This window comes from Triticum dicoccoides, chromosome 2B, assembly GCF_002162155.2.
Source record: "Triticum dicoccoides isolate Atlit2015 ecotype Zavitan chromosome 2B, WEW_v2.0, whole genome shotgun sequence".
NCBI lineage: Eukaryota > Viridiplantae > Streptophyta > Magnoliopsida > Poales > Poaceae > Triticum > Triticum dicoccoides.
In genome coordinates this window covers 659,344,794-659,372,362 of record NC_041383.1, presented here as the reverse complement: position 1 = coordinate 659,372,362, position 27,569 = coordinate 659,344,794, and the positions used below count along the sequence as shown (strand labels likewise).

General features: G+C 45.7%; 2 protein-coding genes across 5 annotated transcripts; both read right to left on the bottom strand.

Annotated features, from left to right (window-relative positions):
- Positions 1-3,584: 3,584 nt before the first annotated feature.
- Positions 3,585-5,823, bottom strand: LOC119368231. Of its 4 annotated transcripts, none has more exons than XM_037633548.1 (7): positions 5,655-5,823; positions 5,270-5,517; positions 4,722-4,965; positions 4,584-4,643; positions 4,362-4,477; positions 4,030-4,256; positions 3,585-3,927 (listed from the first exon to the last, which is right to left on the bottom strand). In XM_037633548.1, exons 3-6 carry the CDS (start codon positions 4,852-4,854, stop codon positions 4,233-4,235), a joined length of 333 nt encoding a protein of 110 aa, XP_037489445.1. In that variant the 5' UTR covers positions 4,855-4,965; positions 5,270-5,517; positions 5,655-5,823; the 3' UTR covers positions 3,585-3,927; positions 4,030-4,232. The 4 variants fall into 4 exon arrangements, with proteins under 4 accessions (XP_037489445.1, XP_037489444.1, XP_037489442.1 ...); XM_037633547.1 differs by having other exon boundaries at positions 3,585-3,948; positions 4,030-4,251; XM_037633545.1 differs by having other exon boundaries at positions 4,030-4,251.
- Positions 5,824-10,665: 4,842 nt separating this feature from the next.
- Positions 10,666-11,404, bottom strand: LOC119368230 (putative lipid-transfer protein DIR1). The gene is made up of 2 exons (XM_037633544.1): positions 11,022-11,404; positions 10,666-10,856 (listed from the first exon to the last, which is right to left on the bottom strand). The coding sequence occupies exons 1-2, from the start codon at positions 11,329-11,331 to the stop codon at positions 10,840-10,842; spliced, it is 327 nt and encodes a 108-aa protein (XP_037489441.1). The 5' UTR covers positions 11,332-11,404; the 3' UTR covers positions 10,666-10,839.
- Between the last annotated feature and the right edge of the window lie 16,165 nt (positions 11,405-27,569).

Genomic DNA, 27,569 nt, shown 5'->3' with positions numbered 1-27,569 from the left:
GTTTCATGTCAGTGGCCAGGTTGGCCGATGGTGCCCATGTTTTTATGGGTTGGGTTGTATCGGTTTTAGCCCGGTTTTTCGTCAATTAACCGGACAATTCTTACTTTTTCTTAATCAATGAAAGTGGCAAGTCTTTTGCCTTGTTTGAAAAAAAAGGGCTCGCGATCGCAACTCGGTCACGCACGCCTGTCGTGTCTCGCCAGAATTTTCTTGCTGCAGACAGGTACTCGAGAGGAACAGACAAGTACGGTGCGACTAGTCAGTCAGGGGAGAGTCGCAAGCCGTTTACAGGCGGGCCTCCTGCAAGGTTCAAGAACCGCACGTGCTCTACAGAGGCGAGGTTCAGTTTTCGAGGCCGCAGCAATCCGACGACTGACGTGTGGCTCGAAGCCGTTCGTATTCAGAATGCAAATTCAGTGCATTCGTATGGAATAGCACTGTTCTTCAGGGAGTTTTTTCTTTTCTTGCGGCTGTTCTTCAGGGAGTTGAAATGCCCTTTGGCAACATGCACCAGAAAAGTGTAGCTCCACTAATCTTTGTGGTGGCCCTTAATTTGTGCCTGCAAGTGTGGTTCCACTAGTCCAAGCCGGCAGGAGCTACGGTTCCACTAGTCCAAACTCTGGGGAGATATTTAACCGAATAATCATGTAAAACAAACATTCTTTGCATAATAATAGCTACAACCTCGACTAGGGTTGAAACTCGACGCTACAGAAATTTCCCTACGGGAAACCGACAAAACATGTACGGACCGAGATGAAAATTCTTGTCTTGGCCGTCTCTGGCCGAACGTGATGACAGCGGTGCCAGGACACTTATTTCTTCTTGAAGGCGTTGCTGCTGAAGCAGTCGGCATAGTTGTAGGTGTTTTTGTTATATATTGTAATGGTTCAATAGTGGTTACATTTGTTCTCTATCTCGTTTAATAATGAATAAGAACGGTTATGTGCATCGTAATGATGTAGAGACCAGGGGTTTAACCTCCTTTTTATAAAAAATATTTATCAGACTCGTTCAAGGGGACAATCGCTCGCTAATTATGAATCTCGGCTAAGAGGACAGATAGTTTAGAAACAATTATCTTCTTGAGTCTTATAGTTAAAGGATAGGCAGCTAAAAAGCAGTTAAACCGGTGACCAGCTAAGGAATGTCGATTTCATCACATTTTATGAGGAATATATGTTGCCTTTTGAGTGTATGCTTTATGAGCATACCTAGCCCTTCCCTAGTGCCCCCTTTTTTCTTGTTTGAGGGGTTAACATCCACCTAGCCCTTCCCTTGAAAAGTTTTAGTGCCTAAAAGATAGCTTTCCTCCTCAAAGTTTCCTCCACTAGGCCAAACTTGTTTCGGGAAAGACACTACTCATTAAAAAAAAGAGGGATCCGCTCGACCCCTCCCCTTTCCCATTCAGCTCCCATCCGACCCCGCCGCCAATGACGCCCTCGGATGCCATGGGAATGGGTGCTCATGGTCCATCCCCACCCCTACCATCCACCTCAGGCTCTCATGTCACTGGCTCACTGCTGACGTCGCCGTTCGCCATGGACGATACAGGGCCACATCAGGAGTCACCACTATCACACGCTGCCTCACGTCGCCGCTACCATTGTGTATCAACATTTTTTAGTTTATTGATATAATATTTTGTTGTTGTTTAATGATTCAAAAGATGAGTAGGTATTAAACTTGAGAATGCTGATACATCTATATTTTTTTTCTTGTTTGATGCTACAATTATATTATTTTGGCATCAAATTTTAATATTTTTTTAGACTAACCTATCTACCATTCTTAAGAAGTCGCTTCCCACTACAAGGCATTCTCTTGATATGCAAATGGTCCAACCCAGCTTAATGACATGTCATCATATACCAACCAATCACAAGATCACAACTATGTCTCTTTTTTTTTTGAAGGGGTCACAACTATGTCTCTTCCTCGCATCTCTCCTGACCGATTCTTTTAGGATTTTTTTTTTCAATAAATCTTGTGGTTTTATTTCTCGCATTTGTTCCTCTTCCTATTCTGTAACTTACGAGAGAATTAAGAGAAGAGAGACGCATGGTCTTATCCCCGACTCCCCACAACCCCTCCGATATAAAACAGAAAGATGGATCGATCGTCTACCGAGCCATCCGCACCGCCAACAACCTCTTCGTGTTTCCACAGCTGGTCGCCTACCTCCCCCAGCTGTCTGCGTCGGCAAATTCGGCCGCACAACTCCAACAACGCACACCGAAAGCGATTCTCCTCCTATACACCACTGCCGCCACCTCGCCGCGAGCGAGGAGGAGGATAGAGAGGAAGCCATTGCGTGCGGCGGGTGGGCAGATTGCATCTCGGACCTCCCCGGCGCACTACAACGCCGATTCCAAACTTGCTTCCGCTTAAGTCGGCCATACGCACAACTGCGCTATGCTCACGGTGGTGCAACCTCTGCGAGCAGCGCGCGACCCGTGTCCTCAGTCTTCGGGTCTTCGGGTCTCGCCGCCGTCGCCGGGCACGTCGAGGACGACGCACAAGCTCGCGAGCATCGACAAGGAGGGAGTTTAGGTGATACCCGTGACACGAGACTCCAACAGTCCATCCAATCGCATCAAGAAAACAGGCGGCTGTGGGCTCGGATGGAACCCTGTCCTCGCAGTCCGACGGGCATGACAAGGCCACCTACCTAAAGGCCCCGGCTACTCGGTGTCACGTGGCTTGATGGCATGGACCCGTTCACTTATACGCCCCTCACGGCTACGCTTGCGACTCTAGGTCGTTCAGTGATGTGTCGGTGTGGTTCACGTGCCATTTGTCATTGAGTATTCAGAGTGGATGGCTGCATAGCAGTGGACAGCTGCCGGCGTCGTTGGATGCTGCAAACAGCGGGTTTATCTTGACGCAGGCATGTTCATGTTACAAGTGCTGTAGCGGGAAGGTGCTGCCAATTATGGCGGGTTCATGTTGTCGAGCAACTCCTACGACATTTACTCTTAACTTTAGTGTGAAGCTGCAGAGCATCCGGATATCCACTTTGGCTCCCGAGCACATATGCTCTTGATATCTGGACCGAACAATGCTTTCAAGATTCGGACCAGCCAATGTATAGGGCCTGTATTTCATATTTACTGATTATTTTTGACTGTCTGCATGGCCCACGTCTGCTCTGCGTATTAAATAGGAAAGCCACTGTTTCCCCGGTCGGCCCATGACGTCCCTGGGCATCCTGGACTGATATCCTTTACCTGGTCCAGTGCTACCGTTGAGCTGCCAGACATGCATTAAAATCCCACATCTGTCAACTCAAATATACCAACGATTATTAACTTTTCCAAGGCAGTACAAACTAATATCTACCCACGATCAATCAAGACTTTTCGGAGGCAGTAAAAAGCAAAGCATTGCTCTCACAAAACAATCAACTATCTACATGGCACGTTCACAAAAAATATATCACTCCAACCAGGGAACGCTGATCTTCACTCTCATTCCATGCCCTTTCTGCGCTAAGAGCTGGTGATGTTCATAGCTCGGCATGGAGAGAGACCAGGCACACCATTCTACAATTGATGTCTCATGCGTGATATTCAGTTCTACACATTTTTTTACTTTGTTCTCACGTGTTCTCAACAAATATGATATCGTTCTAAAAAAAATGATACTGAATTGCTACAATAATACAATGTTGCTACAATAAAATTAACTAAATAACTTAGCCGTAAGAAAAAATCTTAGCAAATCTGTTTTCTTTGAACATGCCCATCTATTTCTCATAAGCAACATTGTCATCTCCCAATCTTACAAGTTCCGGAGGATGCGTGTGAAGGCTAAAGAGTGTACTGCTGATGGGTTACTGATTGCTGCTGCGGTCCTTGGTCTGCTCGTGTTGGAAATGCTCACGAAGAAATCTTCCATGACCTTCACAGACGAACTTCAGACATACTGCCAATGATAACAGCAACCCTAAATGAAGTTACCTTTGAGGCATGGCATCATAGCAATTTCATATGAGCAAACTGTCCACATTGGCAGTCAAATTTTTACCTCATAAATCGCTATGCTCTGCCTCTCCCTCTTCTCTGCCTGGTTGTGCGTCGCATTGCAAAACTTGTTTTCTTATTGATCTCTGCAACATGGTAAGCCCCTGCCTCATATAGGACCTGGCCGAAGCCGAACTCCTCAAATATATAGCACGTGCACATATCTTACTTGCGTGTTACTCGATAGTTAGGTTGGCATGACATCCCTTATGGCCATGAACCAATTCTGATCTTCATCAAGACCAAAGTAAATTAATGGATAGTGGTGCAGAGAATTCAAAGAACATTTGTAAGAACAATGAGTCATGAATAAAATTGGCAGAGGGAAAGACTCACTGCTCTCACACAAGCTAATTCCTGGCTCTCCCTCTCCAGCTCTTCCCAGTTGATGCCACCGTCGTCATTGGGGTGGTTTATGTTGTTGCTGTCACCACCTAATTCAGCTCCATTTGCTATTCATTGAAACACCACCGCAGTAATGAGAGCTTTGCAGTGCTCCCAACCATAATGTGCCAAAACACATGTGAACATTAGAGGGCTGGGTTAAAGTTCAGTTACCTTCAGCATATCCATCAACTCCTAGGTCCGACAGCACCGCTCGGGCCTGGTCAAATATCCCTGTAGCCAGCATTATTTGATTGTTAGTGAATTCAGAACTACCAACATTTTAAGCATCGTCGGGTACAACTTGAGTACCTTCAAAAAGTTCTGGATTGTCTATAGCTTGCTCAACTACAGCAAGCGCAGCTGCAGCTAAGCTGCGCACACGTTCTTTCCTCCCCTCGTCATCCGCTCCATCTACAGAATCACATCCAGTATGACCAGGCATACCTCCTCCAACTTAATTGCATATGTTTGTGCGTACAAAAAAGCTTCGACAGTTTGTCACTATGTCAATTCTGTGTCATGGTGATCTGTTTGAGCACACCAGAGGTCTGACCTAAGCAGTAAAAAATGTTTGTCAATACGAGCTCTTTTCGACTTCGTTTTTTTCATGATTGCATGGGAGTTCAGGATGATGAAAAAACTTCATGTACATATGATATTTTTGATCCCCCCCGCCCCTGAGAAACAAGCAAGCAACAGAAATTGATAGCAGTTTTTTCAGCTACTGCAGTTCCCCCACTATCCACAACCTGGCAATATACCATATGGCCAGCATTCCGCAGCATTCCCTCTTTTTTTTCAGCACGACAAATAGGTAATGTGCAAAGAGATGTACTGGCATGGAATTCATTGCTAACCTTTTAGTCCAGCCGGGTGCCTCTGGATTTACCAGGTCGGTTGACTGAGCAGACCTCGTCGGAGATGCAGGTCGGCGCGGCGGTGCATCGTCATGCGCTTCGGTCGAGGCATCTCCCCCACGCACCTGAGCCACCCCAGACCCACTGTTCTGCGCACCATCACCATCCGCCCATTCTGTAGCATGTATAGAAGGGGGGCCGGATCTGGCTGTTCTTAGTTATCAGCAAATTCTTCCCGAACGGGGAACCTAGGAAATTGGAAGCGAATCGCCGGCATCAGTTCCTATTTTGCACTAGGGCTAATCCCCATTCAAACTTATCTACGCAACTCACGCAAAGCACAAATCCAATGCGGTGGTTCGGGGGGAGTAGCAGATTGACTAACCTGTCGACAGCATCAAGAAGAAACTCCATGCCCTCCGTGTCCATCAGCACGCAGGCCGGCGGCGAAGCACCGGCGTGCCCACGAACTCACCCAGCCTGAACTCGGCTGTCCACCCTTTTTTCCGCCTAACGCAGCTCGTAGAGGACGGCCGCCAGCCGCGGTCTCCAGAAGAGGAACGATGCAACTGGAAGGAGAACTAGGTGATTTGTTTTTTTTTTCGGACGCACGTGCACGTTGGGGCCGACTTGCCGACCGGCAGGCGGCTCATTACAGCGACACCCAATATCTGATCCATGGCCCTGGCGTAAAGCAAACGTTCTGGGCCACGGCCCGGTCGGATAGACACCATTCTGGGCCACGGTCCTGACAGAGGCGAGGCGCCTGCCGTCAGGCCTCCACGCGCTCGTATCCACTGTTCGCTACCGTATTCCATCGTATCTCCCTTTTATCGCTGCTCGCAACCACCGCGCCAGCTGGCTTTTTATGAATCCCAAGACTGGAATAGACGGGCGAGATAATGGGAGCAGCTGAGCTCGAGCTCCAAAACGCCGCTCTCCAGAGCATCTTGCAAAACTGGAACAAAAAACAGGTAACTGAATCGTGACCTGCCTTATAGTCTTGCAGTGATCTGATACTTGGATTTTTAATTAAGAGTTTGTGTAGTGGACATTTATTCTAATTTTGTCAGCACATCGCCTTTTCAACAAGCAAATGTTTTATCTGAAAAAATTATAGGGAACGACATGTTCTCATAGTGCAAAAACAGAATTTGTAAGTTCTTACATGTTTCCTTGCAAATGATATATTTGTATAAGTTCAACCAGCCTGTAACTTCATCCATATAGACCTAATTTTTTTAAATAATACATTTTTTTTATTAATTTTCATAAATATTACGCCGGATAAAAAAATTCAAAAATAATACACCGTCGGCCCGCTGCAGGCCGACTGGGCCTAGTCGGCCCACAGTAGGCCGATTGGATTCCAGTCGGCCTACAGCTGGCCGACTGGACCCTGTCGGCCCACTGTGGGCTGATTGCGTCCTGTCGGCCCACTGTGGGCCGACTGGCGCTAATTGGCATAAAAATATATGTTTAAAAAAATGTTAATCATGTAATTAAAAAATGTTAAACATGTATAAAAAATGTTCCTGATATATAAAAAAAATGTACAATATATATGCAAAAATGTTGACATAAAAAATATGTTTGGAAAGTGTTAAGCATGTATTTAAAAATTGTTAAATGTGTGTATAAAAAATGTTCCTTATTTATACAAAAAATATAGAATGTGTATGAAAAAAAGTTGATACCAAAAAATTATGTTTCGAAAATATGTTTGAAAAGTTGACATTTTTTCAAATACAGGATTAAAAATTGTTAAATGTGTGTATAAAAAATGTTCCTTATCTATAAAAAAAATATAGAATGTGTATGAAAAAAAGTTGACACCAAAAAAATATGTTTGAAAAAAATGTTCCAGTTCCATACAAAAAGAGCAACCAATCATATTTTTTTCACAACCTTGATTTATTTTTTGTCACCAACTGACCAACATAATTTTTTGGTGTCAACTTTTTTTCATACACATTCTATATTTTTTGTATAAACAGGAACATTTTTTATACACATATTTAACAATTTTTAAATACATGATTAACACTTTTTAAAACATACTTTTTATGTCAACATTTTTGCATATATATTGTACATTTGTTTTATACATGAGGAACATTTTTTATAGACGTTTAACATTTTTTAATTATATGATTAACATTTTTTTAAACATATATTTTTTATGCCTATTTTTTTGCAAAAACAATTAGCCCACAGCGGGCCAATTAGCTCCAGTCAGCCCACAGTGGGCCGACAGGACCCAATCAGCCCACAGTGGGCCGACAGGGGCCAGTCGGCCAGCTATAGGCTGACTGGAATCCAATCGGCCTGCTGTGGGCCGACTAGGCCTAGTCGGCCTGCAGCGGGCCGATGGTGTATTATTTTTGAAAAAAAAATATCCAGCGTAATATTTATGAAAATTAATAAAAAAATGTATTATTTTAAAAAAATTAGCCCATATAGTGATGTTGTATACACGGTCTAACTCAAGAATCGAGAAATTGGTGGTTTCCTTGACATTTGATGCATTTTTAACTCCGTGTTGTAGGGGTCATCGGTGGCACCTTCCTACTACTCCTATTTACCACTCACACATGCAGGCAACCCGATCAAGGTTCCGCCGAAAGCCGTCTACGTGCATGTCTTTGCAGTCCATACCAACAATATCTTCTTCGTGCCACCACCAACAGTTTTTCTCAGTTATATCATCTTTGATCATGTCTCTTCATATCTCAATCAAATTTACACTTTCAACTTTCTCAAGCATTCAATCAAAGTGGATATCCATGTATCAACTAGCATAGTTGCTTGCCTATTATAGTTGGAGCAGAGGTCGATTTAACTAAGGTATGGCCTTGGGATTTTATTTATATATTTTCCCTAAGGTGTTGACTCGATTTAAATTTTTGTCATTCATCATGAAGGATAGATTGAAATAAATCTATATACATTGTCGTCGCTGGTGGAGTGATGATTGTGAAGTACTTTTAGCAATAGATGTCAAGAGAATATGGTCGTATAATAGTATATTTTTCTACTCAGTCACAAGCATAGAATTAGTAGCTTCATTTGGTTTATGTTGTGCCAGCTTGCAATAATACTTTTTGAACCAATATTAAGCAGTTGGCTCAGTGCTAGAAACTAATTTATTTGCTTGTTGTATCTGCAATTTTCACTATTTATTGGATGGTAACTTCACATGTTGCAAAATTAAATCACCTCTGCAAGATGTGCCTCTGATAGACACTCATGTTTATCAAATCATCTTTTGTATCCGTGTACATAGGAACTGATGTTCAATGCTATATGCCAACATGACTAAACTTCAAACTACTAATTGCAAAGCCTATGTCATATTAGGTGTGTACTTAACTGTATGCCAATTTCTTTGAAAACAACCCAAAGCTTTTCATTTGTAAAAAAAACTTTTAATGGTTGTTGAAACTATGTAATTTTATATTTAGAATCCTACTACATGTCCCGCAGCAACGCGCGGGGTATCAATCTAGTTAATTCAGTACCCAGGGCAAGTTGTTGTTTTATGTTGTTGTCAATTTTTTAGGAAAAGGTTTTTAAGAAACCAAAAAAAAAACAAAAAAAATCCACAAAAATGTTTTGAGTCTGGATGCTTTCGGAGGCACCTGGCCTCTCATGGGCAGACCTGTGGGCCCCATGCGGCCAGGCGTTATGGCCAGGGCGTGGTCGCGTGGGCCCCACGGGACTTCGTTCCACTGCCTTTGTGTTGCTTCGAAATCCCTGAAAATAAATCTCAAGGATTTTTCCTGCTGACGCCAAATGAGTCACCCCTAATCGACTACTTTACCCCGTTGGCTTCATATCACACAACAGAGAAACAAAGAGATCAGAAACTCCACCAAAACCAAAAAACCTAGCATGTGGAAGGGCTCCGGAGGGGGAAAAGATAAAAAGGATCCGCTACGCCATCAACCCGATCAAGAGGACTTCAACATCAACCACTATCATCATCATTGGCCCCCTATTCACCCCTTTATAATACCAAACCCTAGGTGGATTTCGGTGTGTGTTACATTGATCTATCATCCATTATTACTACGATTACCCCTTCGATGCTTGTTGTCTATATTTCTGAGTAAAAATCGTAGTCCTCAGCGATAATGAGGGACCTGGTATGTTTAGGTGTTGAATGCCAATAGGATTTGACATCATCTTTGTATGTTTATCTTAATAATCTTTTCGATGTTGGATAAAATCGACCACTTAACAATTGCACTTAGGGGGGTGAAGGTGGCCCTACTTGATAGCTCAGTTTTATCTAAGTATTTTGAAAATACTACGGTATTTGAGATTACCACAGTTTAATTTACTGTGAAGTGTTTGGCCGCTACTAAGAACTATGGTTTTAATATTGTAGTATTTGTAAAACCGTGGTATTTTCTCTATTTTTAAAAAAGAACCCTGGACCTCTTTTTCTGAAAAATGAGTCCAGTTCACTTCCGATCCCCTCCCCTTCGATACGATGGCCGGCGACGAAAGCAGGGGTGGCTCCGGTGCAGAATCCGATGGCTCGAACATCGATGTGGAGGAGGTGGCCCTCGCATCGCCTTGAGGAGGTCGATGCTCGAGCAAGGCGGCCTCGAGAATAGTGGATCGTCTTCCTCAGTGCCCGTCGCCCGTCAACGCAGCGCCGGCGACGTCGCTGGCCCTTCCCGCCCGGCGCACAGCTCTACTCTGCTCCTTCAGGTATGCCGCCCACCTCCACAACCCACTAGTACGAAAGTGGTACCCGGCCAACGCTGGGTCCTCGTGCCCGCGCTAGGGCCGACGCACAGGAGGATGCCCAAGTCCGAGGCACGTGCAACCCAGCGCGAGCAGTAGCGGGCGAGGGAGAGGGGGGAGGCGATGTCCGCGTGCCATTCGCGCGTGAGCGCGCCGGTCGATCCCGAGGTTGCGCCCCTCGTGTCGGTCCTCCGCCGCAAGAATGCCAAGATGCTCCGACTCGCCTTGGAGTTGTCAGAGGAGGGGCACAACCGTGCCGACGACCAGAAGGGGAAGGGGCCGGTGAGGAAATGGTGATCTCCTCCACCCTTCCTTGTTCTGTTTAAATTTTAACTATGTTTTAAGTTGTTTAGTATGGATTTACCGTTGAACTCCGATGAACTATGCTCCTTTTGCCCGCCGATGCAATGTTGATCCGATGAGCTGCGCGTTGATCGTGTTTTACGCAGTGTTGTATGGGTAGCATGGTTTTGAGAATTCGAATATAAGGGATACGGGTGTGAAAGCCAATAAATGAGTCGTGCCGACCGCACCTGGGCGTGCGCGGGCGTTTGAGAGACTGGATTTGCTATCTAGACGTGTAGGTGCTCTTAAATCGTCAACCTAGAGATACACGTGAACCTTCTAAAGTTCTAAACTGGAAAGATGCAATATATAAAAGATATCCATTGTTACAAGTTTGAATAAGGATGGAACAGAGCAGGCCAACGACTAACATCCGCCGCCAATTCCATTCATGCGCATGACTCGTTTTTTATTCTCACACAAAGCCTTCCACGCACGTACGTCGTGCAATTTTGATAGGTAGGCCATCAAGGAAACGTGTTATCTGCGAAATCAAATAAGCTGGATTGAGCAATATATTGCCAACAATTTCAGAACAATATTCAGCTCCAAGAAAGAAAAGCTAGGCATTATTATATCTCGTTGAGAAGTAGGAGTATACTAGTACTACTCTACTAGCATACGCCTACGTATGTATGTGCGCACGTACCTCCGCAGTCGGCTATGCCACAGCGCTTGGGGATCGTGAGTGCGACCTCAGGCTTCACTCCCAACAGTTTGAAGGCGTCGTTCAGGAAGACGGCGCACACGCAATCGGGGCTCGCCATGCTGACCTTGCGCACCGCCACGCAGCAGATGGCCGTCGGCGCGGACTGCGGGTTGCGCCCCGCCGGGGCGCACCGAGCCAGTTGCGGGACCCTGGCGATGGCCCTCGCGCACTCGCCAGCTCCCTCAGCGCTGCCGATACCGGCTGCGAGCACGGCGGCCAGGGCAAGAAGGACGAGCGGCCTCATTGTCATCGATCTCCCCGTGTTGCTCTGATGGCTTCACCTGTACTAGTAGTTCTTACTGTACAACGTTAGTGCGGATCGCTCGTAGCTAGCTGCTTGCCGTGGGTATACATGGGTGGTGCTTCTTATATAGCCGTACTGCCGTTGTGGCAAGTAGGAGGAAGCACCGCAGGCTCTCTGATTGCATGCTGACTGTGCTAATGGTTTCTCAATGCAGAACACGTTTGCGAGTTATTATTTCCGCGTCCCCTTATGGCATCTTCAATCCAACCCTCAAACCATCCTCACGACCCGGACGTGTTATGCCATCCAAAGCGATTGGTCCACAAGCCGGTTTGGACGCACTTTCTCCCGAAAATCGGAGACAAATGTATGAGGGTAGGGCTGGAAAAAAAGCTCGAAGCTCGCGAGCTAAACGAGTAGCTCGTGACTCGGCTCGAATTGACTCGAACTCGAACAATAACGAGTCGAGCCGAGCTTTAGTTTAAGATCGTTTGCAGGACGAGTTAAACGAGCCGATCTCACAAGTACTCGTATAACTCGCTAGGCTCGGTAAAAGAATCAGTGTTTCTTGATGGGTAGTAAAAACAGCCACTAAACACCTTGCGTTCAAGCACAAGGCCCAACCGCTCAAGGCCTAGTCACCTAGGAGGCTCACACGTACATGACCATATATGTCCATGTTAAATTCCCGGTTAATCTTTTTGTCGTATTCTTTACGTTTTTATGTTCATATCTTTAACGAGCTTAACAAGCTAAACGAGCCAGCTCGCGAGTTATACGAGTCGAGCCAATCTTGGATTTGAGCTCGTTATAGTAACGAGTCGAGTCGAGCTAGCTCGTTAATGAAACGAGTTTTAGCGAGTCGAGTCGAGCTGGCTCGACTCGGCTCGAATTCCACCCCTATATGAGGGCTTTGCGAGTGTCCGAACATCACCCCGCTTCTGACCACCCCGACCCACCCACCACCCTCCTCACTCACTCGCACGAGTTCCCGCCCGGTGACAGCTGCCCGCTCTCATGTCGTCGTAGAGCGGCCGCTCCCCATTGAAGCCGGCTGTAGAGCGGAAGCGACCTCTCACTGACGCCGACATTGAAGCGGCGCGCTGGCCGAGGGTGCCGCCCACGACGCGTCCTCGGTGTCCTCGCCTGTTCAATGTCGGAGACGCGTTACTGGACGGGACGTGATGAATATCTACAACGCCAGTTCAATGTCCCGTCCATTCGTAAGCCGCCATTAAGCAGGCTCGCCGGCCGAGAAACCCACGGTTGCGATGTGCATTGACGCAACCAGACGCCTGGCCACATCGGAATCCCCTATTTAAAAGCGGCAACACCCGGCCTACTCCACGCCACAACATAAGCCGCTCCACATCCTCCTCCCTTGCACCACATCCGCCATGACCGCAGAAGCAATGCTCTGTGAAAAAGCCTATCGACGGAGATGAAGCACGAGCTGTCCGCCCTTGCGGCCGCCTGGCAGAGCCGTCGTGCCAGGCGGATCGAGGCCTCATGCCGGCCAGCTCGCTCGACGTCTCCAATGACACCGCACCGGAGCCCGCGCTTGTGCATGCCGGCTTCGCCATGGAGCGGGCATAGGCGCACTACGACGCCGTTATTGCGAAGGAGCAGCCTGCGCCGACACCTATGTCGGTGTTTCAGTAGGTGCAGGAGGAACAACAATATAAGATGTTTCTCCTAGAGCAACACTAGCTAGCGGAGGGCCAGATCGGCGGCGAGCGCGAGAGTGAGAAGGCCATGGCAGCCATGGTCGCGGCGAACCCCTACTTCACTGCGGAGCAGTGTGCGATCTATGAGGTCATTCGTTCTCAAGCTGCCGAGGCACAACTGCAGGGGATCATGGACGATAACAACGCCAACTGCGCCTACTACACGCGGCCGACGAACTATCAGTCGGGCCGGTTCGGCGACGACAGCGCCGAGCCATCATTTCCATCATGGACCTCACGTCCACCGGGGACAGGCAGGTCGGGGACTCCTCCGAGGATGAGTAGGGCACGGGAGGTGGCAGGGCCTTGTGTCCCACATGGGCCGGTCCGTCTCCTGTGTTCTACTCTTCTTCATCGGAGACCACACCTTCTTTTCATGGGTCTTACCGCCACCGTTCATGGAAACGACAAATGAAGGACACGTTCGTCGATGCGGAATAGAAAGCAAGTGGAAGACGCCCGGTCGCCTCTTTAGGATAGGTTTAGGGTAGGGTTTCCTTTTTTTGTTCTAAATGTTTCAAATATAAAAAATCTGGCGTGTTTGCATAAATCTCGTTCGGTTTATATGAAAATCCCCCGTTTTGCACGAATTCCATCAGGTTTGTTGAAAAAATGTTTGAAATGTACATAGCCGTTGAATGACCGGTTTCCGTATCCGAATCCGTGAACTGGTCCTCTCTGTCCGTGGACGAATGCGAGAGAAAATTTCGGGGCCCGTTGAAGATGCCCTTAGCTGTTAAATGATCGACTGGAAGCATCTTCTTGTCTTCTCCCTCTTTCTTATCTGAAAACAGTGCTACACTACAATATTGTTGTTTTCTCCGTTTGGCTTGCAACAAGCTCCGTCTAAACTGTCGGTGATGTGATGGCTTCTCCTTTGCTTTTTGCTTTGTTTAGTTTGTTTATTAGGTGCTCCTCATGCAGTCATGCTTATGTAATCCCCGTTGGGTCTGACCCTCTGATTTTATTCTTTCGTAATCTTTACCCAAACCACATTTGATTTGACGATATGTACGCATTGAACACATTATCATTGGACGCGGCTTGCCTGTTCCACGGGTTTGTTCTGATCCGTGCTCTGCGGGGACATGGCAGATTTTGAAAAACTTTGCAGGGGAGAAACTGCTGGTGTGTGCACTCAACTGGAATAAATGTGTACAGGAGTAGAATTGTCTGAAACAGCGTTCTTGCTTCTGGTTAGCAACTACTCCCTCTGTTCCTAAACATTTGCCTTTCTAAAGATTTTAAATGAAATATCACATACGGATGTATATAGACATATTTTAGAGTGTAAATTCACTCATTTTGCTCCGTATGTAGTCACTTGTTGAAATCTCTAGAAAGACAAATATTTAGAAATGGAGGGAGTAGGTCTAACAAATTTGCTATTCAGCATTTGTATGTGAGTTTGAAAACTCGGCCTAAGTGGATTCATAAACCCCTCCTCTACAATTCTAAAGGCGATCAGAAGGCGGTCATGGTTCCCGTTCCTCTGCCGGTGACGCCGCCGGTCCACCTCGCCTCCAGTGGCCCTCCTTGGGAGCCCGACGGACAACGGTCTCTCACCATTGGGAGGGTTCCTGTTCCTTTTTTCAAAGTAAATGTTTGTGTCTGGTTTGAGACGTGAGGCGACGACAACACTCTAAAGTTGGAATAATGCCCTTTCCGCCCTATGCCTGCTCCTTTGAATCTGGTCAGGTTGTAAGTGCAGAGGCGATGTCATCAAGCTCTGGCAGAGCTGGCAGACGCGAGAGGAGGCAAGGGAGCCCTGGTGAAAGCGGGAAGATTTGAACGAGTCAATTGGGTTGAGTTGGTGGGTCGAGTTGTAGGCCATGGGCCAGTGGGTTGAGGGTCGGTGTGTGGGCTTGCGGTTTATAAGCAAGCGAGTGACTCTGTAGATCGTCAAGTTTGAAATGAAATCATTCTGAGCCTCTCGTCTATCTCTCTCCTCCCCTGCTCTTATCCTCTCCCGAGCTGCCCTTTTCCCCTTCTCCTCGCCATGGTTGCGCTCTCCGGCTCCTCTCTCTAGCTACCTCACCGTCGGCGATCAGGTCCGATCCACGGTCGTGACAGTCTGGTATCAGAGTCGTCGATCCTCTCCGCCGCGTCGCGCCGTGATTTTTTTCCCGTCTCGTACCTAGCAAATCCAAGGCGACGGTGGCGGATGACCCTAGGGTTCGATCAGCGTAATTCCTGACCTGAGGTGGGTTGATTTGGGGAAATCCGCGACGACGACGACCTTCAAGCCTAACCCGCAGACGCTTCATCGTGGACGGGATGGAGGCGTTCCAGGAGCGGATGCTCAAGGAGTTCGCCGAGCTGCGAGCGGCCCAGAGCAAGTGGGAAGCGGTGGAAGGCATTTGTGCGTAACTCGAAGCCCTCGACGCGAAGATTTCCGAGCAGCCTACAAGGTTGGACCAGGTTCAGGTCAAGGTCGACCTCTCCTGCGACACACTGGGGCAAGTGCAGCAGACGCAGTTCCATGCAGTTCAGATGGGGAAGCAGCACGCGATGGGCGAGAGCTCTTCGCCAATGACATCAGAGGTGTTGGATGGCATATTTGGGGCTGGCCCTGGCTTCGCAAATCGTGCTCTGCCGCGTCCAATTCAGGTACCGATCAAGCCTTCGAATTTCAGCCACCTGTGCTACCTATAGAAGAGGAACATGCAGCAAAGCGCCAGTGGATGCCTAAGATGGATTTTCCTAGGTTTGATGGGTCTGATGTGACAATTTGGCTCGATAAATGTGAGGCATTCTTCAGGCTGTACCACATACCTGACAGTTTTAAGGTTACATCGGCCTCGCTATATCTGACAGATAATGCAGCTCACTGGTACCAAGCATTCAAACAAACAGGTGCACTGCACACTTGGGACCAATTTTGTCAAGCGATTTTGCAAGAGTTTGATGTGAATGTATATTGACAAAAGATGAAGGACCTGATGATGCTCAAACAGACAACTACTGTGGAGGAATACAAGCAGCAGCTCTTAGAACTGGTGTACATAGTCAAGTTATATATGCCTACAATCAGTGATACATTCTTAGTCACTCGATTTATCATGGGTCTCAAGGAGGAGCTCAGGTCAGGAGTGGAACTGCAAATTCGGTCAAATGTGCAACTGGCAGCTCTTTATGCATCAGTTCAGGAGGGTTTACTCTTGCAACAGAAATCCACCAAATCAAGTTTTACCAAGACACCATATGCATAGATAGAGAAAAAGTCGGGTCTTGCTACAAGGGATTTGTGGAAAGCCAAGCAATGCAAGGAATATCGCCGAGCAAATGGACTGTGTTATAAGTGTGGTGAAATTTTTGCTCCTGGCCATATGTGCAATCAGGCACCAGCTCCTGGGGCTCAACTCAAGGTAGCTGAACTGGTGGATCCACATGAGATAATTTCTGATGCTGTTCTTGATGCTTTAGTACAAGGTGGCCCGGAGGAATGTGCCACAATTTCAGCTACAACTTTGTCAGGGGCTGCTCATCCAAAAACAATACAACTGAGAGCACTAGTGGGAAACAAAGTGGTGTTGATCTTAGTGGACTCAGGCAGCACACACGCGTTTGTCGACCAGGCTTTACTGAGCAAGATTGTTGTTCCAACTGAGACATTGAAACAACCAATGCAAGTCAGAGTGGCTAATGGAAACATTACACAAAGCACTGAAGTGGCACCTAAGGTAACTTGGTGGATGCAGGGTCACAGTTTCACTAATGCTATGCAAGTGCTGCCTTTAGGAGGTCATGACATTATACTGGGTATGGATTGGCTGGAACAGTGGGGTGTCATGCAGTGCCACTGGGCTGACAAATGGATTCAATTCCAATATGAAGGACAGACAGTGAGGTTACAAGGAGTACTGCCTGTCAAACAAGAGGAAATTACCGAGGTTTCCGCTGATCAGCTGCTGAAGTGGGAAAAAGGGAATGAAGTGTGGGCCACTGCCTTACTTAATAGAATAGTAATGGCACCTGCCACTGAAGTACAACAGGTTTTGCACAGAAACAAGGAAGTATTTTAAGAACCTACTAGTCTGCCTCCACACAGAGTGTTGGACCACAATATCAACTTACTACCAAATATTGTGCCTGTAAATTGCAGGCCCTACAGATACTTTCCCTTAAAGAAGGATGATATTGAGAGACAAGTGAAAGAAATGTTGGACAGTGGTATGATCACACCCAGTATGAGCCCTTTTGCTGCTCTTGTGCTGTTAGTCAAAAAAAGGGACGTCACTTGGAGGTTTTGTGTGGACTACAGGAGACTGAATGATGTGACAGTAAAAAACAAGTTTCCTATGCCGGTAATTGGTGAAATTCTGGATGAGTTAGGAGGTGCTAAGTAGTTTTCTAAACTAGACCCGAGAGTTGGGTATCATCAAATCAGGATGAAAGAGGAGGATGAATTTAAAACTGCTTTTAAAACACACCATGGGTAGTTCCAGTTTAGAGTTGTGCTATTTGGTCTAGCTACAGCTCCTAGCACTTTTCAGTGTGTCATGAATTTCATATTTGCTGGGGAAAATAGAAAATTTGTCCTGGTATTCTTGGATGACATTTTAGGGTTTAGTTTTACACTGGAAGAACGCTTAGAACATCTTCAGCCAGTATTTGATATACTCAAGGAACAATAGTTGTTTGTTAAACAAAGTAAATGTGTTTTTGCCAAATAGTCACTAGAGTATTTAGGCCACATAATTTCTGACAAAGGAGTGGCTACAGATCCTGCTAAAACCGAGGCAATGCTATAGTGGCCTGTGCCTACAAATGTGACTGAGCTCAGAGGATTCTTGGGTCTCACTAGGTATTACAGGAAATTTGTTAAGAACTATGGACTCCTGGTAAAACTACTAACAACCCTTCTAAAGGAACATGCTTTTGAATGGTCTGATGTAGCTCAACAAGCTTTTCAACTTCTCAAGCAAGCTATGAGTGACACACCAGTGCTAGCTCTACCCTACTTTGAGAAAACGTTCACTGTAGGGACAGATGCTTGTAACACTGGTGTGGGAGCAGTGTTATCTCAGGAGGGCCATCCTTTGTCTTACTATAGCAAAGCTTTGGGGGTGCCAGTCAGAAGAAATCCATTTATGAGAAGGAATTTTTGGCAATTATGTTGGCTATTGACAGATGGAGATCTTACCTGGTTAGAGCACCTTTTGTAATAAAAACAGATCATCAAAGCTTGTGTCATTTCGGTGATCAAAACCTCGCATCTAATCTTTAGAGAAAGGCGATGACTAAACTTGTGGGTTTGCAATTCTCTATACAATACAGAAAAGGGGTTGAAAATACTGCTGTTGATGCCTTGTCCAGAGTAGCCCATCTGTTTGCTACTCAGAGTGTGACAGCAAGCAAACCTATATGGGTGCAGGAAGTACTTAACTCCTATTCTGTAGATCCTGTGGCCATATCCATGTTGTAGAAACTTGCAGTAGATCCAAATGCTTGTCCTGGGTTCCATTTACAGGAAGGATTGATAAAACAAGATCACAAGATCTGGGTGGGAGCCAACACTGGATTACAAACTAAATTGATTCAGGCTTTCCATTCCACTCCTGTGGGGGCCCACTCTGGAATTTTACCCACATATCACAGAGTAAAACAACTATTCAGTTGGGCAAACATGAAGTCTGATGTGGAAACATTGTCAAACAATGTGGAATTTGCAGCAAGCAAAGCATGAGTTATGTGCAAAGTGCCAGGTCTGTTGCAAACTTTGCCAGTGCCTGACAGTCCTTGGCAGTACAGCAGTGTGGATTTCATTGAAGGACTACCAAAATATGATGGTTTCTCTGCTATTCTTGTGGTGATGGATCGTTTCACCAAAGTGGGGCACTTTATTCCTTTGAAGCATCCATTCACTGCAGACTCTGTTGCTAAGGTGTTTCTGAAAAATATAGTTAAGTTGCATGGCCTGCCCTTGACTATTGTGTTAGACAGGGACAAAATTTTCACTAGTCATTTCTAGAAGGAGCTCTTTCGTGTGTGGGGCACTAAACTGCAAATGAGTACAACGTACCACCCCAAATAGATGGGCAAACCGATTGAGTAAACCAATGCCTTCAGATGTACCTCAGATGTGCAGTACATGAGTTTCCAGCAAAGTGGGCAGTGTGGCTACCTCAGGCTGAATTCTGGTATAACACCTCATATCACTCTTCACTAGGGTGTACACCTTACAAAGCCTTGTATGGTTATGCTCCTAACATGGGACAGCTACTGGGGCATCCAACTTCTCTCAAACCATATGTGAATACTTGGTTGGCCGCTCACACTCAACATACAACAGTACTGAAGGAACACTTGACCAGAGCTCAGTGCAAATACAAACACTTTGCTGACAAAAAACGCTCCAAGCGGGAATTTACTGCTGGTGAAATGGTGTACTTAAGGTTATAGCCATACACTCAGTCCACTGTGGTGAACCGACCTTGTCGCAAGTTAGCACTGAAGTATTTTGGGCCTTACAAAATAGGGATATTTAAATTAGTGCCCCTGGTTCCTTAATTGTGCTCACTTTTCCCCACGCTCCAAACTTTTGCTCACTTTTCCCCTCTTCCTTAGCTGAAACTTTCACAAATGCTCATAACAGGCGTTTGCCGTCTTGACCGTCCATTAACTGTTAATTGCTGACGAGTGGGGCCGAGTCTTCGTCTGACCGTTGCTTGCTGACGGGTGGGACCGCAAGGAAACACGTATTGGGCAGCTTGTCTGAATCTGAAACAGATCTAGATAGGCCGCACCGCACCGCACCGTGTCGCCCCGCCCCCTCCGCCTGCGTCGTGTCGCATCCACCGCAATTGTTTCCTCCACCCTATGCCCTATTCCGTTCGTCGGCGACGCCGCATCTCTGCCAGATATAGTCCACCTCCCCATCTGGGATTACATAGCAATGTTGAGTGAGGACACCCGGAAGTCAGTCGACTATGGAGAGGATTGGGTCGAATCTGCGGCAGATAATTCATGGATTAAACCTGGGTAAGCATCGTTTCCTCTCGAATTGACATTCTAAGTCGTATTGTAGGCCGTATTTGACTTATGTTTGCTTGAATCGTTCGAATTTGTGCTCGATTTACCCGGCTAACTGAAGCCTTTGTTTCAACAAAATAGGATTGATCCCGCGCTGGCTTTCTGGCTGGCGATTAGAATGGAAACTAGTGTGCTGCGTGGTACTAAACCGCATTTGATTTCATCATTTTTCTATCCCAAAGTGGTAGAAACCAGCATATCTTTCAAAGATTTGTGAGCTAAGCTCCGAAACACCTATCCCTGGAGTGATGCCGGTGCTGTTGAACTGAATTACTTTAGCAGTGACGAGCAAAGATTTCTCCCACTAACTTGCGACGATCATATGCCGTTGTTTTTTGCTGGGATTGCTGGCTGCCGATTCAGTAAACTCCAAATCGACGTGCTTCATCCACGCGTAGAACAGGCGAAGGGGAAGGGAGTTCAGACATCATCTGTCTGCGCTAATAGCCAGCACCACGGCACTCCTTGTAGGTCGACACCAAGTAAAGAAAGTGGTTCATGGAGCCACAACATGCCTGCTGCCAATTCTGGTTCCGATTCAGCTGCTGCTTCTCGTGTACCTTCTGCAGTTGGTGTAGAAGAAGAAGCAGAACCTGACGAGGCAGTGCCTACAAATGATGATGAAGACGAGATGATGTTTCCTGAACTGGTCGATGTAGCCAGTCAGCAAGCAGTGGATGATGAATATACGGAGGAGCCCATCGGCCAAGCTAGGTTTGATGACACTGACGATGAAGAGAAGGTGGATAACATGGACAACTTAATCAAGGATGAATATGATGGTGATGACATGCCAACAATTGAGTGGAACAGGGAAAAACCTGAGCTTAGTGTAGGTACCATTTTGCAATCAATGGTGGACTGTCGGAATGCAGTGACAACATGGTGCATTATATCTGAAAACACCTATAAGATTAAAAGGAGTGAGCCAGCAAGGTTCACAGTTTTTTGTCCATATCCTAGGTGTAGGTGGAAGTTGCATGCATCTCGTATGAGAAAGAGCAAATATATTCAGGTAATCCAAGTTCAGTTAGTAATTTAGTTTCAAATCACTGAGTAAGGTTTCTTAACTATTTTTTACCCTTTTATTTTGTTTTAGATAAAGAAAACCCCACACAAGCACACCTATCCACCTAGAGGGGGAGGGGGGAAGGCCAAAACCAAGCTTGCAAAAACTAGTTGGGTGGCAAATGCTATATTGGATTGGCTGAGAGAAGAACCTGGACTTGGTCCAACAGCACTCCATGGGAAGCTTTTTGAGAAGTACAAGATAGGAATTCCTTACATGAGAATTTTCAATGCTAGGGAAAAGGCTCTTGACAGAATTAATGGTCAATGGAATGACAGTTTTCAGCTATTTTACACTTTCAAAGCTGAAGTGGAGATGGCAAGTCCAGGGAGTGTTGTAGAGATTGACAAGCATACAGTTCCATTCAAAATAAAAGGGAAGACATTTGAGAAGGAGTGCTTCAGAAGGGCTTTTGTTTGTTTCAAGGCTTGCTGGCAGGGGTTTCTAGATGGTTGCAGGCCCTATTTGGCTGTAGATGCTACACATTTGACTGGAAGATAGAGAGGACAGCTAGTAGCAGCTTCTGCAGTTGATGGACACACTGGCTATTCCCAGTTGCATTTGGTGTGGTGGAGGCAGAGTCTGAGGAAAGTTGGGTCTGGTTTCTGCAGCAGTTGCGCAACATTATAGGCACACCCCCAGGTTTAGCTATACACACAGATGCTTGCAAGGGTTTAGAGAGTGCAGTAGAAATTGTATTCCCTGGAGTGTAGCATAGGGAATGTATGCGACACCTAGCGCATAATTTCAAAAAGAAGTTCAACGGTAAAGTTTATGTTGAGAACTTATGGCCAGAATCATACACATGCAACAAAAGGAAGCATGAACACCATTTGAGAGTGTTGTATGCTCAAAATCCTCTTGTGAAGGAGTACATGGATGCACATCATGGCAAGGTGTGGTCAAGAAGCAAATTCAACGAAATCTGCAAAGTAGATTATGTGACCAGTAACCTTGCAGAATGCTTCAATTCAAAGTTCAAGTCAATGAAAGGGCTCTTGTTGTGGCAAGCATTTGACAAGATGAGGCAGATGATCATGATAAAGATGGCTCTTCGCAAAAGAGTTGCAGAAACACAATATGTTGGTCATCAAATGCTCCCATCACTGATTAAGGCATTGCACTTGAAGGCAAGAGGACTGAAGATGAAATGTATTTGATCTGGTACATATGAGGGAGAGGTTACCTATACTGACACTAAAAATAGGGTATGGAGGTATCCTGTGAACCTAAGTACTAGAGAATGTACTTGTAGGCAATGGCAGATCCGTGGGAAGCCATGCATACATGCCCTACATCTGATGACCGTTATCGGGGGTGCAGATGGTGAAGTTGATCAATATTGCTCTGAGTATTTCTCTATTGCCAAATTTATGACTGCTTATGCTGACAATGTGCCTGCACTCTTGGGAAAAGATCAATGGAACATAGTAGATCCAAGGTTCAAACTCCATGCTCCTGTCATTACTAGACTACCAGGAAGACCAAGGAACCGGAGGATTAGAGCAGGTGAGGAGGGTCGTCTACCAAAGAAGCGTGCTTGCAAAAAATGTGGAGTTCTAGGGCATATTGCTAGGTTTTGTACCAATGCAGTGGATGCATCATTTGGAGAGGAGGAAAGATGGACATCAGCCAATGCCGAGGAGAATGCAGCAGCAATGGAGACTGAAGATGCAGAGGAGAATGCAGCAGCAATGGAGACTGAAGATGCAGTGGAGAATGCAGCAGCAAATTAAGCAGTGGAGAATGCAGCAGCAAATTAAGCATCTTGGTATGTGTTTGCATTTGTAGAATGCAGCTACCCTTTTGTTTGCATTTGTTCTCTTTTTTGCCTATGGCTTATAATTTTATTTACCAGCTCTAGGAGAAAAGGCCAAGAGATGAAGAAGCAGAAGATTTTGAAACCATGGCCTTTGATGGTTTTGAAGCTATAAGAGAGGAAGAGGAGGGGGTAATTTTTCCAATTGTGCCTTTAAAGATTACTGAACCCTAGATGACCGTCAAATGGTCGTTAAGTGCTCGGCGAGTGGAACTACTCCATCAGCACCTCCACAGCGAAAACCCCAAGTAAAGATCAAAAGGAAAAAGAGTCTGAAAGAAAAGAGCATCTCAACTAGGGGAACCAGGAGCAAGACGGTGAAGCCAGCTGCAAACACAAGGAGCAAGTCGAAAATTTGAATTAAGTTGTTGGGAAATGTTTGTGTTGTCAATTTGAGGGCGAGTCGATCGCTTAAAACTTGGTAGATTTGTATTAAGATGTTGGCATCTTAAAACTTGGTAGATTTGAGCTACTGTGAAAACTTATCAGTTGTAATAATGTTGCTTCTACTTTGGTTTCTTATTTGAGTCAGAATTCAAGTTTCCATCAAAATTTGAATTTGGGCCAAAATTTGGATTCGAGACAAAGTTGAAGTTGAACATTGGAGGTTCATTGCTCTGTGCGGTGTATTTGATCGAGCATTTGAAGTCCAATATTCGTAGGTGAACAGTCCAAATGAGAAGTGTGCTAGAAACGAGCTCGAAAGCTAGGGTAAATAGCCCTATTTGAAATCAAGTTTTTTTGACCTTGTCTAAATGAGGCATATTTTTTTTATTAACACTTGTTCCATATATATAGGGTAAAAATGAAGTCTCACTATTTATTGATTAATATTCATATTACTATGTTTTTTTGGAAAAAATTGATTTTAATTCAAAACCGTCAAATAACACGTTTTAGATATGAAAATGAAAAAGTAAGTTCAGATCCTTCTTATTCACTCCAAAATGAAGCTATGGAGATTTTTCTGATTTTTTTGAATTATTTTGATTTTTTTTCAAACCCTAAACCCTCCCTCCCTATTCTACAAACTCTGAACATGTTCATAGGTGATAGCTCATTTGTGTGAAGCCTTTTTTCATGAAAATGACCTACACCAAGTTTATATTTTTTTTCTCATAACCTTGTCACATATGACGGCTATGTGCGCAAGAATTACACCATTTTGATTTTTTTTGAATTTTTTAAAAACATTTGAACTTGATTTCGAGAGATCACTTCAAAAATGATTTTTCAAAGAAACGCCCCTATACCGAGTTTATATTTTTTTTATGGTAACTAGGTCTCATAAACGGACTTTATATTTTTGCTTTTTTTCTAATTTAGTTATGGCCATTTGAAATCTGGTCAAACCCTAATAACCCCGTTGAGTGGCTCATAACCCGCAGAAATGCTCCAAACCCTAGCGTCAAATGTCTGCCGTCGGATCCTACCAAGCGCCGAACACCACCCGTCAGATGTGGGGGCAGGCATGCACGATCTGCGTGACACATCCTGATTGGCTACTGCACTCCATTTTACGACCTGCCCCACTTTACATATGAAATTGTATTTTTCGCACATGACCACCACATGTCAGTGTTATGAGTTGGTTCAAATATTCAAACTACAAAATACAATGTGGCAAATCATCAATATAGCTTCCCCTTCTCCTCTTCTCCGTCTGACAAACAAAGGCATCGAGCAGATATCGAGCAGTTCCTCTGTTTCTTTCCCCATCTTCTCGTTCTTATTCCTCTTGAGCAATTCCTATGTTTCTTCCTCTCAGGCGATATGTCGACCTCCTCGTCAGCCCCCCGTTCCACGTGGCCGGTGTATGGTCCAGTGCCGATGACTCAATGCATTGACTGCCCACAGACTGCGCCACTGAAGCGATTCACTTCGAAGGAGGAGAAGAATGGGAACTTTGGGCGCGAGTTCGTCAAATGCGAGAGCAAGCCGGAGGGGTAGGTTAGATCTAAGTTTTCCTCGCATCCTTTATCTCTAATTTCTCAAAAAATGTGTCAGATTTGGGATTTAGGTTACGTTATTTCATTTTCAGATCGTGAAGAAATGCCACCATTTCAAGTGGATGGATGATTACATCTAGAGGCTTCAAGGGTTGGGCTTGCTGGATTCGAGGGGGAATGCAATCCGCGAGTTCAATCTGCCCCATGACAGTGCCGCTCCGGCAGCAGCAGCGCGTCCAGAATACCCGACGGTGGTAGATGTCTTACTGAAGACGGAATTGAAGAAGATGAACAAGAACTTCAAGCAGCTGATTGAGTTGAAGAAGCAATCCAATCTAATAGCTTTAGGAATACTTGCTCTAGGAATTTTGTACTTGATGGTCATGTCTTGTTAGAGATGTTTGTCTACTGTTGTTGCCACTGTTTAGCAATCCAAGTCTGTTTATCTCAAATGCAACTCTGTTTAGTGCAACTATCGATCTCTAAATGTATGCAGTTTACTGTTATGTTTCGACACTTTCAGTTTCGACAAAAGACAACTACCAGTTCAGTGATACGATTATTTTGTTAGCTAATAACCTCGAGTGTTGGATCATACCCTAGCTCGTCAGATGAGAGTAAGCAGTACTTGAGCAGCACAAGGGATATACATCAAGTTCATCTCTTCTCTCTCGCACTTGCCAAATTTTTGTCCTCGAGTTCGTTAGTTCTGATAGAAAAAAACACTACTTCACGGGCCCAAAGAGAATCAAGCTGCAATAGGCCCACAAAGGATAAATGAGGCCCAGAAACAAGCAATGTTTCTTTTTTTGTTTAGGAACGATTGCTTGTTCTTTTTTGTTTCTGATAGATTTTTTCATTAATTTGATTTCCCAATCTCTTCTATTTCATTGAGGAATTTTTTGGCTTTCCTTTATGGGTCCCTTCATTTTTGTGATTTGATTTCTCTTCACCGTATGTGCTTTTGTTTTTCTTGCTCACAACCTGGCTTAGTTTGGCGGTGAAGTAATTTTAGAATCAAAGTATTTGCAAACCGCAGTATTATTATGCCTAGCGAACCAATACTTCAGTATTGGAAAATGAGGTCCAACCCTCTTTTTTATATACTTCAAAAATAGTGTAGTTTTCTACATATTAAAGTATATAAAAATACACTTTTGACTGAAGCCAAACATCTCAAAGTATTTAATACTTCAATATTTCTGGAAACCAAAGTATTCTTGGAATACCTAAAAAATACAGAGGTCCCAAACCAAAGCCGTGTATAATATGTTCTTATTTTTAGAAGGCATCTATAAACACATCATTTTTAGTTAGTTTGGTTAATTTTGCCCACGTCAATTAGCCATGTCTAAACTTGGGACAAACAAAATACAAACATAACAAAGCATTAATATAACACACATAACTTAACTTAGATAGGGTTGCTAGGGCAACACAAGTTCTTACATATAACACGATACTGATAGACAATTAACCTTACATAGATAGGGTAGCTAGCTCGGGCAACACATGCACCAAACTCACACTACATAGTAGATAGGGTAGCTAGGGCAACACCGCCATGTCTTCACCATCGTCTTCACCTTAACCGTCAGCTTCACCGTCTTCTTCGCCGCCGGCTTCAGTACTGCTCCTCCTCAAGGCCGTTCTCACCGAGGTAGTACGGGAGGCTATGCATGCAGTTGCGAGCGGGGAAGACGCTCTCGAAGTCAGTGAAGATGTTATTGGAGGTGAATGCGATGAACTCGCACCCACACCAATACACCTTGCCGAGCAGGTAGTAGGCATCGAACCTGTTGGTGAAGTGGACGACGAGCCCTACCACTGGAGCGTTGGCGTGGGGACGCTGCTCCACGAGGTTGAACATGGGCGGCGAGCCCGCTGGGAGGTGGTGGAAGCCCGCACGGAGGAACCCCTGTGTAAGCTCAGTGCTACCCCTCCAGCGTGAGAACGCCCACACGCGGAGCGATGCCTCGACGACGACGTTGGCGGGGTACCGCCGTTCCGGCACGGTGGACGGCTCTTGGAACGTCGGCCCGTTGAACTGCATCTTGCTCGCTTCGCTGAGTGTTTGCTTTGGCTTTTGGGGGAAGAAGAGAAGGGGGAGGCGCAGATGGATCTGTAGAAGAAGAGGCAATGAAGGGCGGTTTAAATAGCCGGGGGAGATGAAGAGGGTACACGCGGAAACGGTGTAGATCATGACTCAGTGCGTGCGTGAACCAATGCGATCGTGAATCGATGCAAGCGTGCGTGAACCAATGTGAGAACATGAATAGATGCGAGCGTGCTCTGCATACTCTGCGTTAGCGGCTGCCTGCCTCCCCCTTTTGCTTGCTCTGCATTGGCGGCTGCCTGCCTCCCCCTTTTGCGTGCTCTGCGTTGGCGGTTGCCTGCCTCCCACGACTGAACCGATGCCTCGACATATGGACGCGAGCGTGTAGCCTTCCCCTTCTGCCACCGACACGTATGCCCGTGACGCGTGAAATGACGCTGCGGAGCGATCGTGCAACACGATGTGTGCATGCGGCGTGCATGCCGTGTCGGCAACCGTGCGACACAGATTGATGCGTGCGTGTCGGCGTGCATGCATGTGATTAGGTCTAGGTCACTAGATGCATGCGTGGCGGTGTTCACATGCATAG